The 17,507-nt window shown below is 32.0% G+C and overlaps 1 protein-coding gene across 9 annotated transcripts in view; it reads right to left on the reverse strand.

The window, feature by feature from the left end:
* Positions 1-17,507, reverse strand: part of LOC115877511 (patronin) — a 210,518-nt gene that overhangs the window by 142,271 nt on the left and 50,740 nt on the right. For all 9 annotated transcript variants that reach the window (XM_030893722.1, XM_030893719.1, XM_030893720.1 and 6 more), the window contains one exon: positions 5,795-5,890. In XM_030893722.1, the coding sequence (XP_030749582.1) occupies positions 5,795-5,890 (96 nt within the window). The remainder of the gene's footprint in view (positions 1-5,794; positions 5,891-17,507) is intronic.

Below are 17,507 nucleotides of genomic sequence, written 5' to 3' on the forward strand. Positions count from 1 at the left end.
TACCGGGTATTGAATCGTCGAGCGGGACATAGGAAATCCCATGTAAATTTTAATGGGGTCAATTATTGGCTTCCCTAATTATTTTAGAGAATAATTCTATTTAGGTTTATTGAAGAGCACTAAAATCCACATTCAAAAGAATAACTTTAGATATTTTTGATTAGCCCGTTTACGAGTTATCGCCGATTTCTTTTTAAATATTTCTCCTTTCTTATGGCCCTGTATTTACTTATGAGCACCAGTCAAGGTAAAAGATAACTGTCAAATGAAGTTGTCATTTCAGAAATTTATCTATTTAGTGCTTTATTATTATTACTAAAAACTCATACCTACATCGAAAATATTAGCCATGAATTACACTACCGAAGAAAAAGTATTGATGATTAAATGGTATTATCAAGGAAATAGTTATCAAAAGGTGTCGGACATGTTTGCTGCTCTGTATTCGAATAGACCGATACCTGGAAAATCTACAATCACAAGGAATATCCAGAGATTTGAGACCAAAGGTACCTTAATAAATAACTGCAGATGTGAAGCAAGGCAGGAACAAAAAGGAGATGCAAGAAATGATACCGACTTGGAAGTTTTATTGTGCGTCGAAGAGAACGATGGAAAGATCAGCACAAGGAAACTTGAGGATGAAATAGGAATAGATCACACTACAGCGTTTCGAATTTTGAAACGACACAAATACTATTCCTTCAAATATGAAAAGCACCAAGAGCTACAAGATGGGGACGAAATACGGCGGCAGGCGTTTTGTTTTGATATGATGGAAAGAGCAAACACGGATAGGAAATTTTTAAAAAACATATGTTTCACTGACGAATGCACGTTTACCTTAAATAATGAACCCAATGTTCAAAAGTATCGATACTGGAACAAAGAAAATCGACACAGGTTTGTCGAAACAAGAGCGTAATATCCACAGAAAGTAAATGTTTGGGCAGGGATATTCGGACACAATATGATCGAGCCATTATTTCTTACGCGAAATTTAAATGCAGGATATTATTTGGAACTACTCGAAAATCATATTTTACCTGCTTTACATGATGCCGCTAGGGTAAATCAGGAAGTTTGGTACCACATGGATAGCTGCCCGGCACATAGTACCCTGGCTGTTCGGGAATATTTAGACAATAGTTTTAACGGAAACGTTATTGGCCTAAGTCATACAGTAAATTGGCCAGCAAGGTCTCCTGATATTTTGCCAATTGATTTCTTTCTCTGGGACCATTTAAAAAACAGGATATACAAGGATAAAAAATACCCAAATCTAGACGAGTTAAAAAATGCTATTTCTGCCGAATGCAATAGAATTTCAGTTTACCAACTAGCGAATGTAAGAAGGGAATTTTATGATCGCCTGGGTTATTGTATAGCAGTCGATGGAGGAATATTTGAACATCTTCTTAAATCCTAAAGTTCTAACAATTTACCTAAATTACCTAAATTAATAAGTTATTGAATATTGTAATAATACTATAATTAACCTTGTAATTGATTACTTTATTTTACTTTAATTCATATTAATTTGTATTTATAAATAGATCTTTAAGATTTCCGATGTAGGAATGAGTTTTCAATAATAATAAAGCACTAAATAGGTAAATTTCTGAAATGACAACTTCATTTGACAGTTATCTTTTACCTTGACTGGTGCTCATAAGTAAATACAGGGCCATAAGAACGGAGAAATATTTAAAAAGAAATCGGCGATAACTCGTAAATGAGCTAATCAAAAATATCTAAAGTTATTCTTTTGAATGTGGGTTTTAGTGCTCTTCAATAAACCTAAATAGATTATTCTCTAAAATAATTAGGGAAGCCAATAATTGACCCCATTAAAATTTACATGGGATGTCCCGTCCGACCATGCAACACCCGGTATATAAACGTTAACATCTATTAAATAAAAAAATATCTTTTTTTAAACCCGATTTTGGAATAACACCGCCTAAAATGAAAAAATAAGAATTAATATGAAAACAAAATACCTTCATTTTACCACATCGAACATATGTATAACATTATCATATTAGGTATTTATTATGCCTAATTTGCACGTAATACTTTAATAAACTAATTTCAATTTCCATTTGAATTTTCAATTAACACAAAATACTCTCAAGAAATAAAATAATTGGATATAGTTATGATAAATACTCTCTTAATGCTTAGAAATTCCGCAGCGCTAAACTTTTAGTTAATTAATTTCATAAAGTTTCAGCATCTACTTAAGTAAATTAACTTTTCCACCTTCCGTTAACGAAGCAAGTTTTAATAGAAACCTCTAAGTACAATCGGTAGAAAAAGGTAATTGCAGAATATGAAACGTAAAACAACCCACAATTTGAACTTCGCGTGTTTTGTAAAGTTTTTACACTTGTTGCATTCGAGCCTTAAGCTTCGAAAGATAATTAACATGTAGTTCAAAAATCAGATGGTAGCTCTGGTGTAAAAATGTTAAGTTGCCACCATTGCCTGGAAACTTATATGGTGAAATTTTGATAAATAATTTAGTACACACTAAAAACACGGTATGTCGCTAGTGGTAGGAAAAATAATTTTTAGAGGTTACTAGTTTATTTGGTTGCCTATGATATGCATATACAGGGTGTTCCTAATTAATTTAAAAATAAAAAATCGTTAGAAAACGAATTAAGGCGGGCTCTTAATAAGTATATTTATTTTTTTCTCGACAACCGTTTGATGAACAAGAAAAACTCAAAAGATCATTTTTGTTGAAAAAGGATGGCCAGTCAAGAAAAAAATATATTTTCTTTAAAAAAGCAGTGGCGTACCATTTATGTTAAGCAAAAAAATCGATTTTTTTAAATTTTCAACACCCTGTAGATCAGAAAGGAAGTACTTTAGACCCAATGGTTATATAAAAATTGTTTTAAGAACACATGAGGAATCACACCATACACCATAATTTTTTTAGACTAATTCGAAAACACCCTGTATATTTTCAACTTGACAATGACTGCTGATAAATCAAAAAATACCTTTTCAGTGAAAAAAGCCTGATTTTTGCAGGAAAAATTTTGATTTTTATTGAATTTGGGCCTGCGTTTGCAAATACTCGTTTGTTAATTTTCTATCTATCTAAATTTTAAATATCATAGTCAGAAATAGTTTTATTATTTGTTTACTGTAAAAATGGTGTTTTCTTGTTGTGCTGCATCTTGCAAAGAAACTAACAAAACTGCAAAAATGTACGTGTTTCCAAAATACGATAGGTATGTATCTTAGATAAAAGAAAAATCTATGGTATGTATTCGTTGTTTGATTTTTTTTTTCGTTCGCTTTAAAATCTATAAATCTCGGTCTATTCATTAGACAGCCAGTCGACTTACGATCGTTTACATGAAACTCTGTAAAATAAATAAAAAAATAAATCGTAAAATATATATATTCTTATGTTTTTATTAAAGTTACTCTGATACTAATATATCAGTGTAACTTTAAAAATAAATCCTTTGAATTCAAATATAAACATAAAAAACATTTACAGCAGAAAAGGCGAAGGCGCTCAGTTAAATGTAGTCTTCACTAAAAACACGGAGGGGCGCTTTGACCCAAAATTTTACTATTAAGTTTCATATCTATCTTAATAGTAGGTTATTTTCTTTTATCTATGGTTGCCACATTTATTTATTTCCTGACATTGTCATTCGTTTTGACACTTTAGTTTTGTATTACGAGTCTGGTTTGGAGTCTGGCTTAAATAAATTTGTTGTGATACTTTAAGCTGAAAAATTATTACTAGCAGACCTTGCAGTCGAACAATGTTCTTTTTAGAACCTCTTTTATCGCGAAGTATGCAAGATAGCTTGAATGGGAAAACGGTAGTAATGGTACTTTATGTCCCTTAAGTGCTGTTAAGAAGGTGAGTTTTGTTGATGTAAATAATAACTGTTTATACAGGATTGTTCACCATATACAACACGGAGTATTGTAGCTAAACGATTAGATTTTTACAAATTGTATGTTTTGGGATCATGGGAGGACTATTAGAGCTACAATTTAAAAATAATTTGACAAGATACAGAGTGTCCCAAATAAGTAAAAATATTATAGTTGTATTTTTTTTAAATGGAACACCCTGTATATTATTGCATTTTTAGATTCTACGATTGAAATAATGATAAATTTGATTAAGGTTTATCACACTTAAACCTTACCGTTTTTGAAATATTTTCAATTTTGTGAAATTGCAGTAAAAAAAATAACGCTTCATTTCTACAAGGGTATCAAAGTTTTTAATACTAAATATTTACTGAAGATTATTTACTGATCAGATATTGTGTTGCAATAATAAAAATTATACTACCTTATACAGAGTGTCCAAAATTTTATATTAAATAATTACTAGATTTAAACGGCAATAACTTGTTTAATTTAAATGGAACACCCTGTATATTTTACGCGAATCAGATGCACAATTTAATAGTTTATCAAATTGGATTATACCATTTTTTACCTACCTCTTCAAGTTTGGTTATACCAATTAAATATACCACCATTATTTCCGCGCAAAAACTAGATAATTACATATTTAATTGTTTTAATTATTCTAAATAAATGTGGATTTGACTCAGAAATCAATATAATAATACGTTATAAAAATTAACGTCTTTGTTATAAATAAGCATTCGTTAAAAAATGAAATGAAATTTATAAGGTGTTACTTTTTACCACACTGTCTAATAGACATACAAAATTCAGGTTTTTAGTATTTGGAGCAATTATTATTATCAACGTAAACAGTCAATTAATGTGCATATATAGTTTGAATACTGTGAGCATATTAATTGGTCCTCTTTAACAAAGAGTTTTTATTTTTATTTTTTTAATGAAATAAGCGAACTATATCGACAATATTAGTATCTGTACTCTGAAAATTTGTTACATCTTCAAAAATAATCTAAAATGTCAGTATTCCATGAGTATAGTGATAAATGAGGTCTAAAATATAAAAAAGTGTATTTTCTACGAAAACTTGAAGAGGTAGATAAAAAATGGTATAATACAGTTTGATAGACAATTAAATTGTGCATCTGATTCTCGTAAAATATACAGGGCGTTCCATTTAAATTAAACAAGTTATTGCCGTTTAAAGCTAGTAATTATTTAGTAAAAAATTTGGACACTCTGTATAAGGTAGTATAATTTTTATTATTGTAACACAATATCTGATCAATAAATAATCTTCAATAAATATTTAGTATTAAAAACTAATACCCTTGTAGAAATGAAGCGTTAAATTTTTTACTACAATTTCACAAAACTGAAAATATTTCAAAAACGGTAAGGTTTAAGTATGATAAACCTTAATCAAATTTACCTTTATTTCAAGCGTAGAATCTAAAAATAGAATGATATACAGAGTGCTCGCTTTAAAAAATACAACTATATTTTTTACTTATTTGGGACACTCTGTATATTGTAAAATTATTTTTAAATTGTAGCCTGCCAATCAAGCTTAAGCAAAAGTTCATTTGATATGAACTATAGACTATAGATAATTACAGATTATCTATGTATCACTGCTTTGGGGTTATAGATCCAATGCAATCTTTCCGTGTCATTAAAATTATACGGAGCGATCAACAATGGTTGAAATAGTTGTCTATTCTGATTTTGCTCGTTTTATTGGCAATAAATTTAAGAAATTCGAATATTTATAGATAGTGTATTAAAAAAAGTAGATTAGAGATAATGTAGGTTAGAGTAGTATGAGTAGCCTCATATAATATTTGACATGACTACCAAGACTTACCTCATGATCTTTGTAGAACGGTTCGCGGATATTTTCAGGAACTTTGTTGTTGAACGCTTTGGAAAGTAACCACTTTATGGAGGCTCTCTGTTTGGCCTGAAATAAAAAAAAAACTATATAAAAACACTGTTTCAAATCCAAATAATATAAAGTAATTCATATTTAAGTAAAGAAAATTTATCCCCGTGGATCTCACATGTGACTTTTTAAGAAATAAATGCAAAACAAATCAAATAAATTGATATTTCTCGTTTAAAACGAACGCTAGAGAACCATTTATCTGACAAATTGTATCTAATAAAGAAGGGCTATCGATAATAGTTGTCCTATTTCGTTCCAGAATGCTCTAAATCTATATCCGAGCCCTTTTCTTGCAATATCCGTTGGATGATATATTCAGGAGTGTCAGTAACCTCGGTTGCAAAATATTTCAAAATCGACTAAAAATATCTTTACACAAAACACATAACGATTGTTTCATAATTTCCAAACTTAACTCGTTATTCACCAATATTTCGTCTGTTTGCTGCAAAAACACAATAAGTCAAAATGTCAGTAAAAATCGAGACTAGGAAAACATGTATGACTGATTTATGTGGTTTATCTGTTTAGATCATACGGAGCGAACAATAATGATTGAAATAGTTGACTATTCTGATTTTGACCGTTTGATTGACAATAAATTTAAGAAATTCCAGTATTTATCAGTTATCACTAGCGTCAAAATAAACCAAAAATTTACATAATATGATTGTTTTCCATAATAATTTGAAACTAATGAAAACAAGATGAGAAATAAATGGATTTATTTTGAAGATTTTCTATGAAAGAATATGATTTTAATTAGTAATTATTAATAGTAAAATTAGTAGTATTTTTTTACATTAAAAAACATGTCGATTTCGCAAATAAAAATGTCAAAACTTAAAACATAATTTGCACAAATTATATCAATTCATTTCTGTTTTAGCATCAGTAGCCCCAAACACTAATCTTAAAATTCCTTAACAACTACACTTCTCCAATAAATTAACGCACCACATTATTAAATCAGGTTTATATTAATATTAAAAAAAAATGGCGCCGGGAGGCACGTATAGCCGCCCATACTTGATATTTTTTTTATCTCAAAAACTGTGACTGACTGATTTTGATGTTATTACAAATTTTGTTGCAAATATATTATTCCTAATCTTAAATTGAAAACCGCGTTTCGCTAGCTACTGTAATTTTGGAGTTACGATTTTTTTAAATTTTTAACCGCCTCCCATACCCCCTTCTAAACCCCCCACCCCCACCAAAAACTAATGGCCAGATTCTCGGGTGCCACAGTATTTTTGTGCCAAATTTGGTTAAAATCGGTTTAGCGGTTTTTGAGTTATTGTGTTACAGACGGACAGACAGACAGAGGGACAGACAGACACCATGAAAATATTTTGTATTTAGGTCATTTATGACCCAAATAACTCATTTTGAGTGAAATTAAACAAACTTTTTTTGCCGATCTTAATAGCCTACCATACCTGTTGGTATGGTGGGCTAAAAATCGACATATAGGTAGTAAAGTTAATTATAGTTAAACATCTTAACCTGTGGGATGTTTTCAATAGGATTTAGGTCTGGATTATGAGCCGGCCATGCCAGGGTGTTAATTTGGACCTCGTCTAGATAATTTCTGACAACTCGTGCAACGTGCGGTCTGGCGTTATATTGCATTAACAAGAAATTATCACTGATATATGGTGCGAAAGGTACTACATTAATATCTCCTTCAAATAATGTAGTTTGTGAGAAATTGCATTGGGCATAACGTTCATTGGGTCGTCGAAAAACACGGACACGTCTATCATTATTGTACAGGCAGAATCGGGACTCATCTGTAAATAGCACACGTTCCGAATCAGCCTCTAACCAATTTACGTGTTCTCTGGCAAAACGTAGTCTTTCTCGTCGGTGATCTATGGTTAAAGCAGGACCTCAGGTTAAATCAGATTCTCTTAATCGTAATCGAAAACTGTTTCAGCACTAATTTGCAGACCATGGACCTCACGCAGTTGAATCTATGGCTATGGCATGTGACAAAACGCTGTCTCAGAACCAGAATTTTTAAAAATCTATCGTGATTTGGTGTTGTAATGCGATTTCGACCTTGTCCTGACCTACGAGAATGATTTCCTGTTTCTAGGAATCTTTGTACTACCTGTAACATGATTGTATGATTAACATCAAATCGACGACCAATTCTTCGGAAGCTCCAGCCCTCTTTCCACAACACTAGAGCTTGAGCGCTTTCTTCGCTAGCTAAATTTCGACTGGGACGTTCCATAATAATTAAAATTAATGAAGATTAGGAAAAGAAATGGAAAGTAAACGCAGTAGGTGCTCTAGAAATACTGAGAACTAATTTCTGATACCTTACTACTTGTTTGTGAATTCTTTTAAAAAAAGTTAACAAAAAATTGGCACATATTGGGCATAAACTATACAAAATATAAACTGAAGGTAAACGTACACACGTAACGATTTATCGTACTGCGCGTTGAACTGCAGATCGTAAAGAAAATCGTATTGCAGTACAGCCATTTTTTGTACACACGATGCAACACATTGTACTGCCGCAGTTCAGATTATTCACTTTTCGTCGAGAAGGGCTACCGTTATGTTAAGAATTTCAAAGAAAAAAGATGCCGTGCTTGTAGCTGCGGTATTGCTGATAGATGAAGATGATGAACAAAAAGAAATCAAAAAGCGAAAATGGTGTAAAAAGTGGTTTCTGGAGAGAAAGAAATATTCAAAAAAAATAATAAACACAACATTTCATAACTGTAATTTCTTTTCATTTTATTTGCATAATCTTTTGATTTCACATCCCATAGGCATCTATTTTCCCTAAATAAATCAATAAAGTCTTCCCAGAACGTCTTATTTGTTAAATCCATAATATTGATTAAACCAAAAATAAATAAAACTTATATCGTAACTGAATACACCCCACACGTTCAGAATGCCGTTCAAACCCCACCCCAGACACGACCCGTTGATACGATATTTTACGGAAGCTCCGTACATTCAATTTCTTTCCCTACACACGCTACGATTTATCGTTAATGAGGCAGTTTCGATGGATATCGTACTGCATGCGGTACGATAAATCGTTACGTGTGTAGGCCGTTGTAGGAATTCCTCTCAGAGAAAAAAGGTATTCCGGGTCTGTTTTAAAATAACATCTAATTATATTAGAACTTCAAAGTGGTCCGTTAATTTTTTAGAGAAGTGTATTTTGCCAACTATTACAACCGTTCGAAAATCAAAATACCGAACTTATCGTTCGGTATTTTGATTTTCAAACATTTGTTTTAATGTAGACACTCCCTGGAGAACAAATTAAAATATATATTGTTTCTGATAATTAAATATTCAACCCAGGTACCGATTATATTTGTTTATATTTATTCAAGTAATGGATGGACACAATCCCATACATACATATGCATAAATCAGAACTTCCGTACAACAGTAACTGATACGAAAGGTACAGGGCAACGATTGACTATATTTGCGTAAAATAATTTGCTTAAAATATTTAAACAGCTGCTATGTAGACACCGTGTTTATGTTAGTAAAGAGATAGGTAAAATAAATTTCTATATATCTATACACACATCAGTATCTTATAAAATATACATTAACTTAATAAAATTAATAGAAATGAATATTATGATTCAGACTATAATCACAGGTTCCCAAACTTTTTTTCTCGTAGACCACAATTTCTACCATGTTCCTAAAACTCATAAAAAAATGTGAAGATTATAGATCTCACGAGGCGAAAAATCGCTGAAAAGCTTAAAAAATGGCGCTTTTTATGGTTTCCATTTAAAAAAAAACATATGTTTGTGTCATATGTCAAAAATGACAGGCTTCAGAAAAAATCGGAGAACACAAACTCATTAGGGATGTGATTATATACAACTTTTATCTGAAAACTTTTTGTCTAAAATAGATTATAATGGAATTAGGGACAATTTTTAAAATAGCCAGAATTTGTTTTTTTCGAAATATCTAGTAAGCCATGAATTTTTTCAAAAATCTGAAAGGCGCATATTTATGATCCGACGAAACTGCAATTCTTTCCCCATTTAACCGACTCTCTATCTCCAGTAGTTTCCGAGATATACATAGAGAACATCGTAGAAAACTCACCTTGTGAATAATAAAACTTGTAAATATTAACAAAATTGTTAAATATTAACACTTAATATGTTTATAAATGATCAAAAACAATTAGTTATTGAAATTAATTGTCTATTTCAAAAACAAATAACAATATAATTGAAATCAACAGACTGATAAATACCGTACTTATTATGAATTACGGCACATATATTGGTTAATCTCGATAAATATGCTCATATATTCCATACAGTTGTTCGCTCGACCATAACATTTGACAGTTCTAAACGACACCAAAATATAATATATTTTGATAATTACATACTGATCTGTAAAACTATTATTTAACATGAAAATTAAAAATACGGGTTTTGTTTATTAATTCGTGATTTGGAGCTATGGAGCTATGGCTAAATCATTAATGTTTAATACACATCGAAAATTATAGTTTCAAGGAAAAAAATTGGCGCCGGGAGGCACGTATAGCCGCCCATTCTAAAATATGTTAATAAAAAGTTGGTAGGCAGTTCTTTTAGTTTCAAAGTAAAGGAATTTTTCCAATTTTTTATCTCAAAAACTGCGACTTTGACTGATTTTGATGTTATTACAAATTTTGCTGCAAATATTATTCCTAATCTTAAATTGAAAACCGCGTTTCGCTAACTACTGTAATTTTGGAGTAACGATTTTTTAAAATGTTTAACCCCCTCCCATACCCCCTTACCAACCCCCCACCCCCACCAAAAACTAATGGCCAAATTCTCGGGTGCCACAGTATTTTTGTGCCAAATTTGGTTAAATCGGTTTAGCGGTTTTTGAGTTTGCGTGTTACAGACAGACGGACAGACAGACACCATGAAAATACTTTGTATTTAGGTCATTTATGACCCAAACAACTCATTTTGAGTGAAATTAAAACAACTTTTTTTTGCCGATCTTAATAGCCTACCATACCTGTTGGTATGGTCGGCTAAAAATCTTATATGAAATTTGTAATTTTCCGAACAAATGGCATTATTATCTGAGAGCGACCTACAGTAACAATCTACAAAGACCTACACTTTTCCTCTTTATATCCATAAAGAACAATGTAACAATAAGAACAATGTGCAATGTAGCTTTTATTTTAGATTTACATATATGATTTTAGGATCATTATCCAATGATCTTAAAATCATACAAATCTAAAATAAAAGTTACATTGCCCATTTAAAATCGACATAAAAATACGAACTTTCCAAAACAAACTGTACCTATATAAAATAATTTTCAGTAAAACGACTATCTCGGAATGACCATTAAAATAAATACTTTTTTAATAGCTGCGGCGCCAATTAGCCCGCAGCAAACATGGGCGCGATAGGTTTACTCTAACACTTTCAGTCACATAATACGTGTCAATATGTGAAAGAAAAACTTGTTTTTCTATGTCTGTTTGCTAACGTATCAACGCTATCTCTCAAATGGGTAAATTATTTAATTTCGTATTGCTTTCAACGGTCCAAACCAACTAATCTCAGCTTTCTCAGACTCAAGCGACAAGCGATGCACTTGACTGTAGTGCCATGCAGTGATAAATAAAAATCCCTTAGAATAAATCTTTATTGTATAATGAGTAACTAAGTAAAATGTCTGTATTAAAACTATGAATTTCTCGAAAAAACTCGAGAATTTTATCAACCGGCAACATTCCAAAGGAATTAAAGAAAACTAAAACAATAGCTGTGTTAAAACCAGGAAAATCTAAAGATCAACCTCAGAATTATCGACCCATCGCCCTTCTTAGTTGTACCTATAAGCTCCTAGAACGACTTATTTTCAATAGAATAAAGGATAGTATCTTAGACCATATTCCAGTTGAACAGGCAGGTTTCATTCCTAAACGCAGTTGCTGTAACCAAGTCCTAGCACTTATATCTCACATTGAAGGAAATTTCCAACTTAAGCTTAAAACCTCCATAGCTTTTGTCGATTTAACAGCCGCTTACGACACAGTCTGGAGAGATGGTATGGTTTATAAATTACTTAAAGCACTTCCTTGTCAAACTATAGCTCGAGTTATCAACAACATGCTAAGTAACCGATATATCCAAGTATTTCAGGGAGAGAGCACAAGTAAACCTAAAAAACTTAACAACGGCTTACCCCAAGGCTCCGTTCTCGCCCCTCTCGTATTCAACTTATACATCTCTGACCTACCAGATACGCAATCTAGAAAATTTTGTTTTACGAGACGATATAGCCATAGCAACGGAATATGAATCGCTATATCAAACCCAAGAAACGCTTACAAAGGATCTCGCATCCTTGAATGCCTATTTTATAAAATGGAGACTTCAACCCAATGCAAATAAGACAGAAGTGGCTACCTTCCATCTTAATAACAAGCTGGCGAATACTGAAATAAGCGTCCAGTTTGGTAGCACCACTCTGAGTAATAACAAATATCCAAAATATCTGGGGATTACTCTAGACCGTACACTCTCATTTCGAAGAAAACACCTAGAAAATGTTGCTGGGAAAATCAGAACACGAAACAACATTATACAAAAACTTTGTGGTACTTCTTGGGGTGCAAAAGCAACAACACTTCGGATCTCCGCCCTTGGTCTGGTATTCAGTGTGGCAGAGTATTGGGCACCCGTGTGGTTGAACAGCCACCACACAAATCTCGTAGACAGACAGCTGAACAACACCATGCGGCTGATTACAGGGACAATCAGGTGCACACCTAGTTACTGGCTTCCAGTTCTGAGTAACATCCTACCTCCAAATCTACGCAGAAATGAGGCTCTTCTTAGAGAATTTGATAAAATAATAGCTACCCCAACGCTACCTGTTTATGAAACACTTCCTGCTTTACAGGTGAATAGACTTAAGTCGAGGAATCCACCTTTGCGAACAGCTGAACAACTAAGAAGCAGAAACTACAATTCTGGAGAACAGTGGCTTCAGTTATGGAGAGAAATGGCCGATGCGCACCTATACTCCTGGTTCAAAAATAACTATTGCCAGACACCGGGTACCGATCTAAACCGGAAAACATGGTCAACTTTGAATAGGATACGGCCATGGAAGATGTGCGGATTCCCTTTATAAGTGGGGAAAAATACCTTCCCCAGAATGTGATTGCGGATCCCCTCACCAAACCATCCATCACATAACTAGAGAGTGCAACCTACGCGCTTATGGTGAAGACTGGAGGGACTTTCTGGAGGCTTCTCCATCAGCTTTGGAACGGATAGAGCATCTAGATGTTAATATATAGTGTTCGTAAATACGTTTTTTATGTTGTCTTTTTATAATATACTTGTTTTTTTTATATTTACATTATAATGTTTTCATTTACATTGTAGTTTATTTTATGTCTATGTTTAAGTGTCTGGTTTTCTTGCATGTATATGAGCCGTACGATAAATAAATAAATAAATTAAAACTATATTTAGTTGTATATAGTACAACATATCCAGGGTCGTTCAAAAAAATTAAAGAGGTACAAATTTGGTCAGCTCTATAACAAGCAGTTTAAATAAAAGACCATACGTTTTTTATATTTCTTTTATTGACTAAGGGCTCTGAAAAGGCACGCGCACACTGACCAGAGCCGCACGCGCCGCATCAACCGAAAAAAAATATTGTTTGTGTTACTTTCAATGAAGGTGCGCACACTAGCCAGACCCGCACGAATCGCATCGACGAAAATGCGGCCAGCATTGTTGGGCCAGAATGATTTTCGATAAATGCGGCTAGTGCTGCTGACGTCACACGCAATTCCTTCCACTCTACGTAGCGTAGGTAGAGAGGAAATTAGAAATTCAATATGCTAAGAAAGTTCGATAATTTTTCATGGCTCATATTGAAATACTGAAAAATGTTTAGTTCATCCTCAATTAAATATGGAAATAATGTGGATTTTTGCCAATATTGTGAACCTATAACTTTCGATTCTTTCTCGTGATTTCTTCTTCTATTAGTAAGGAGCTCATAATTATTTTTTGTTCGTTGTCATTTATTGTCGAGAAATATTAAAAACGCTATCACCGCAGACAGGACTCCTGATGAGAAATTCGATTTGCAAATACGGGTGTAGTAGGGGCAAAAAGAAACAAAATCAAAATAGCGAATAATGTGGCGCGTTCGGTACGGCCCCGTGTGCGCGACAAGAATAAAAAGTGCGATTCGTGCGGCGCGTGCGGCGAGTGCGGCTCTGATCAATGTGCGCGTACCTTAAGAGCGCTTGCACACACACCGGCAAAATCGGTGCCGGTGCACTTTATGCACGGTAAATATTTAATATCATACTCCTTGGACTGACTTTAAAAAAAATTATACATTCTTTCACCCCTAATTTCACCTTCTTAGGGGATAAATGTCCTAAATTATACGTATATTTCTGATAAAATATTTCTGAGTGCCCACTATCGTCACTTAAGGATTACTGCGCAAAAGGTTATAATCTGACTGATTTTAGGAATATTATACAAATTTTCACCCATAGTTTCGAAAATTCGTCCCCTTGGGGGGTACATTTCGTTTGTTAGTGTTCAATTACTCCAATATTAAGGGACTTCTGCATAAAATTTCATACTCCTAGGACAGATTTTATTTTTTTTCTTTTGCAGCATTTCACACTCTTAGAGAGCGAATTCCAAAAATAGTTTATTAGTACTCAATTACGTCACGTATTTTATTTGATACTTCTAGAACAGATTTTAATAATTTTTTTGCAACCTTTCAACTCTAATTTCATCCCCTTAGGGGTTGAATATCCAAAAACCGATTCTTAATCCTCACTTGCGTCACTCAAAAAAGCTATGTGTCAAATTTCGTGTCTGTAGGCCAAGGGGTTTCGGCTCTGCTTTGATGCCTACTTTAATCAGCAGTGATTTTATATACAGGATGAGTCTTAAATAAATACAAATATTTTCAGGACTGGTAGATCTCGATAAGAGAAAATATGACTTATCTATACCGTTTTTCAAATAACTACAAAATAACCGAGCTATCAAGTTTGAAAATTAAAAAAAAAATGATTTATTTAAAAAAAATGAGAGCCGCCGATTTTTTTCTGTATTTGCATCCCTTTTAGTGCCGTAACCATAGAGTAAAGCCGTAACCTTGGTAATATCAGATATTACGAAATTTTAACGTGGAAAAATTTGCGGTGAACAGGCAGTTCTAAAAAGTTTTCTAACATATACAGGAAAATTTAAAAGAAAATGCACGATTTTCAACATCTTTTTATCGATAAACACCTCATCGACAATTTCCTGGGGTCCAAATATACCACCCCTAAAAATATTTGCACTTATTTCAGACTCACCCTGTATAGAAAAGAAGATAGAAGATAACTTTATATTTTAGATATGTTTCCCAAAATTATTTTTCAAAAAATTGAACTTTAAGAAGTGTTTTAAGCAAGAAAATGGCATATAAGAAAATATCTATTTTTTTTATTTCAAAATTTACCTCTGTGTGACAATTTCTTAAAATCTCATCATAACGCCATTCTATCATATTTTTATATAAAAAAAATGCATTAAAATACTTCTTCTACTAAAAAATACAACACAATTTCCATTAGAAAACCCACACATACATTTTAAAAAGCCATCCTATCCAATTCTTCATTTTTTTTCGTCTCCGAGAGAAAAAACTCATTCTTTTAAAAGGAACCCCGAGGTCGTTGCTATTTTCTCCATATATCGATCAAAATCCGACCACATCCTTGAAGAAAAATTTAGCTTGGCACATGATCGACTCTATTACTCGATTTTATTTCCTAGGATAATTTGAAACGCTCGATTAATTTGAAAAGCTTACGCATAAAAGTTATGAACATCTAATGGCCTATCTGGTTTCTACCAGGAAAATAATACATCATAGTTTTAATTTCAACAATTTTAATTTTTCTTGAATTTATTACGTTAACAATAATTAAAGGTAACTTAACTTATTGATTATTAAGAAAATACATTGTATTAGGAATATCTTTTGTTAAATTTATTTTATGTAAATCTAGAGAAAAATAGATATTTATGATTAATGATTATATTCATTTTTAGATACTTTTCCAAAATAAAAAACCTAGAATAGGAATTATATCTAAAAGAAATAGAAAATATATCGTCTAAAAGCAAGACACACAAGTCCAATTTTTTCCTTTTTGACTTATCATTTGACTAGATTTCTTCCAAAATATAGAGCTACAGTCTGGTAAAATCCAATCAAAACTTAGGAATTATTAGTTTATTTTTTATAATATTTTCGTATTTAAGTCCATACTAACGTTATACCATACGATCGAAAAAAAAACGGCGTCAAAGACGGCTGGGAAATGACAAGCCATTATAATTTTTACGAGGTCTAGCCCTATAGACGTTATTACTTGGCCCGTACACTTCCATGTTGTTTAATGGCACTTACTGCCAGTTGGCTTTCAGAAAGCGGTATTTTTATATTGATATATGTATATTTTTATATTGATATATTGATATAAATGGTATAGATTCAAATTCGGGAAAAAATAGTTCTGTGAAAATAGGTTTGTATCTGGAAACAATCTATTTTTTTTTTAATCTTTTTATACTTAGTTATAATTTTTAACAAGTTTTATGTAAATTTTTAGTAAATGACGTCTAGAGACTGACCTCGCCAAAATTATCGAATGTCATTCCCCAGCAGTCTTTAACGTCGGTTGTTTTTTTTTCACTCAGATGGTATTTTTTCAGACAAAATGGATTAAAAATTTATTATTTTTGGTGTGGACTTTGTTTTTGTAGTGTGTTTTATTATACTTAGTGCTTGTAGACAGACGATATATTGTACATTCCATTCAAAACTGTATTAAATTTAAATTGGAAACATTCAAGAGAAGCAAAAGAAAATTTAAGTTAAGATAATATGCTGATTTTTGGTCAAATAATATTATAGTGGAGTTTTTACAGAATTTTACTGACATTTTTCTGGAGAAACATATTTTTTCTTTACCATTTAAAATTGAAAATAACCGAGTAATTTATCTTTGAAATTTTAAAAAAATAATGGCAACATTTTGAGAACCGCCGCACAGTGGGGCAGAATTCACTAAATATGTTGAAAAAGTTTGGGTGATAGTGCACATATATTTTACGAATAATTAACATGTTATAAAGTGACTTTTATCGAAAAATGGTTATTGCTTAGCGGTATGACTATTATACAGGGAATTTGGTCAACAAAAAAATTACTTTATTTTTCGAAAGTTTAGATATTTTTATTACTTTAATTTCAGCTGGTTATGAAGTGACTTTTATCAAAAAATGGCTATTGCTTAGCGGTATGACTATTATACAGGGAATTTGGTCAACAAAAAAATTACTTTATTTTTCGAAAGTTTAGATATTTTTATTACTTTAATTTCAGCAGGTTATAAAGTGACTTTTATCAAAAAATAGCTATTGCTTAGCAGTATAACTATTATACAGGACGGGTAAACAAAAAAAATCACTTCATTTTTCGAAAGTTTACAACGGTTATTTTAACTATATATATATTAGAC

The sequence above is a fragment of the Sitophilus oryzae genome, unplaced genomic scaffold (assembly GCF_002938485.1).
Source record: "Sitophilus oryzae breed Bouriz unplaced genomic scaffold, Soryzae_2.0 scaffold_1494_pilon_pilon, whole genome shotgun sequence".
In the NCBI taxonomy this organism is placed as follows: Eukaryota; Metazoa; Arthropoda; class Insecta; order Coleoptera; family Curculionidae; genus Sitophilus; species Sitophilus oryzae.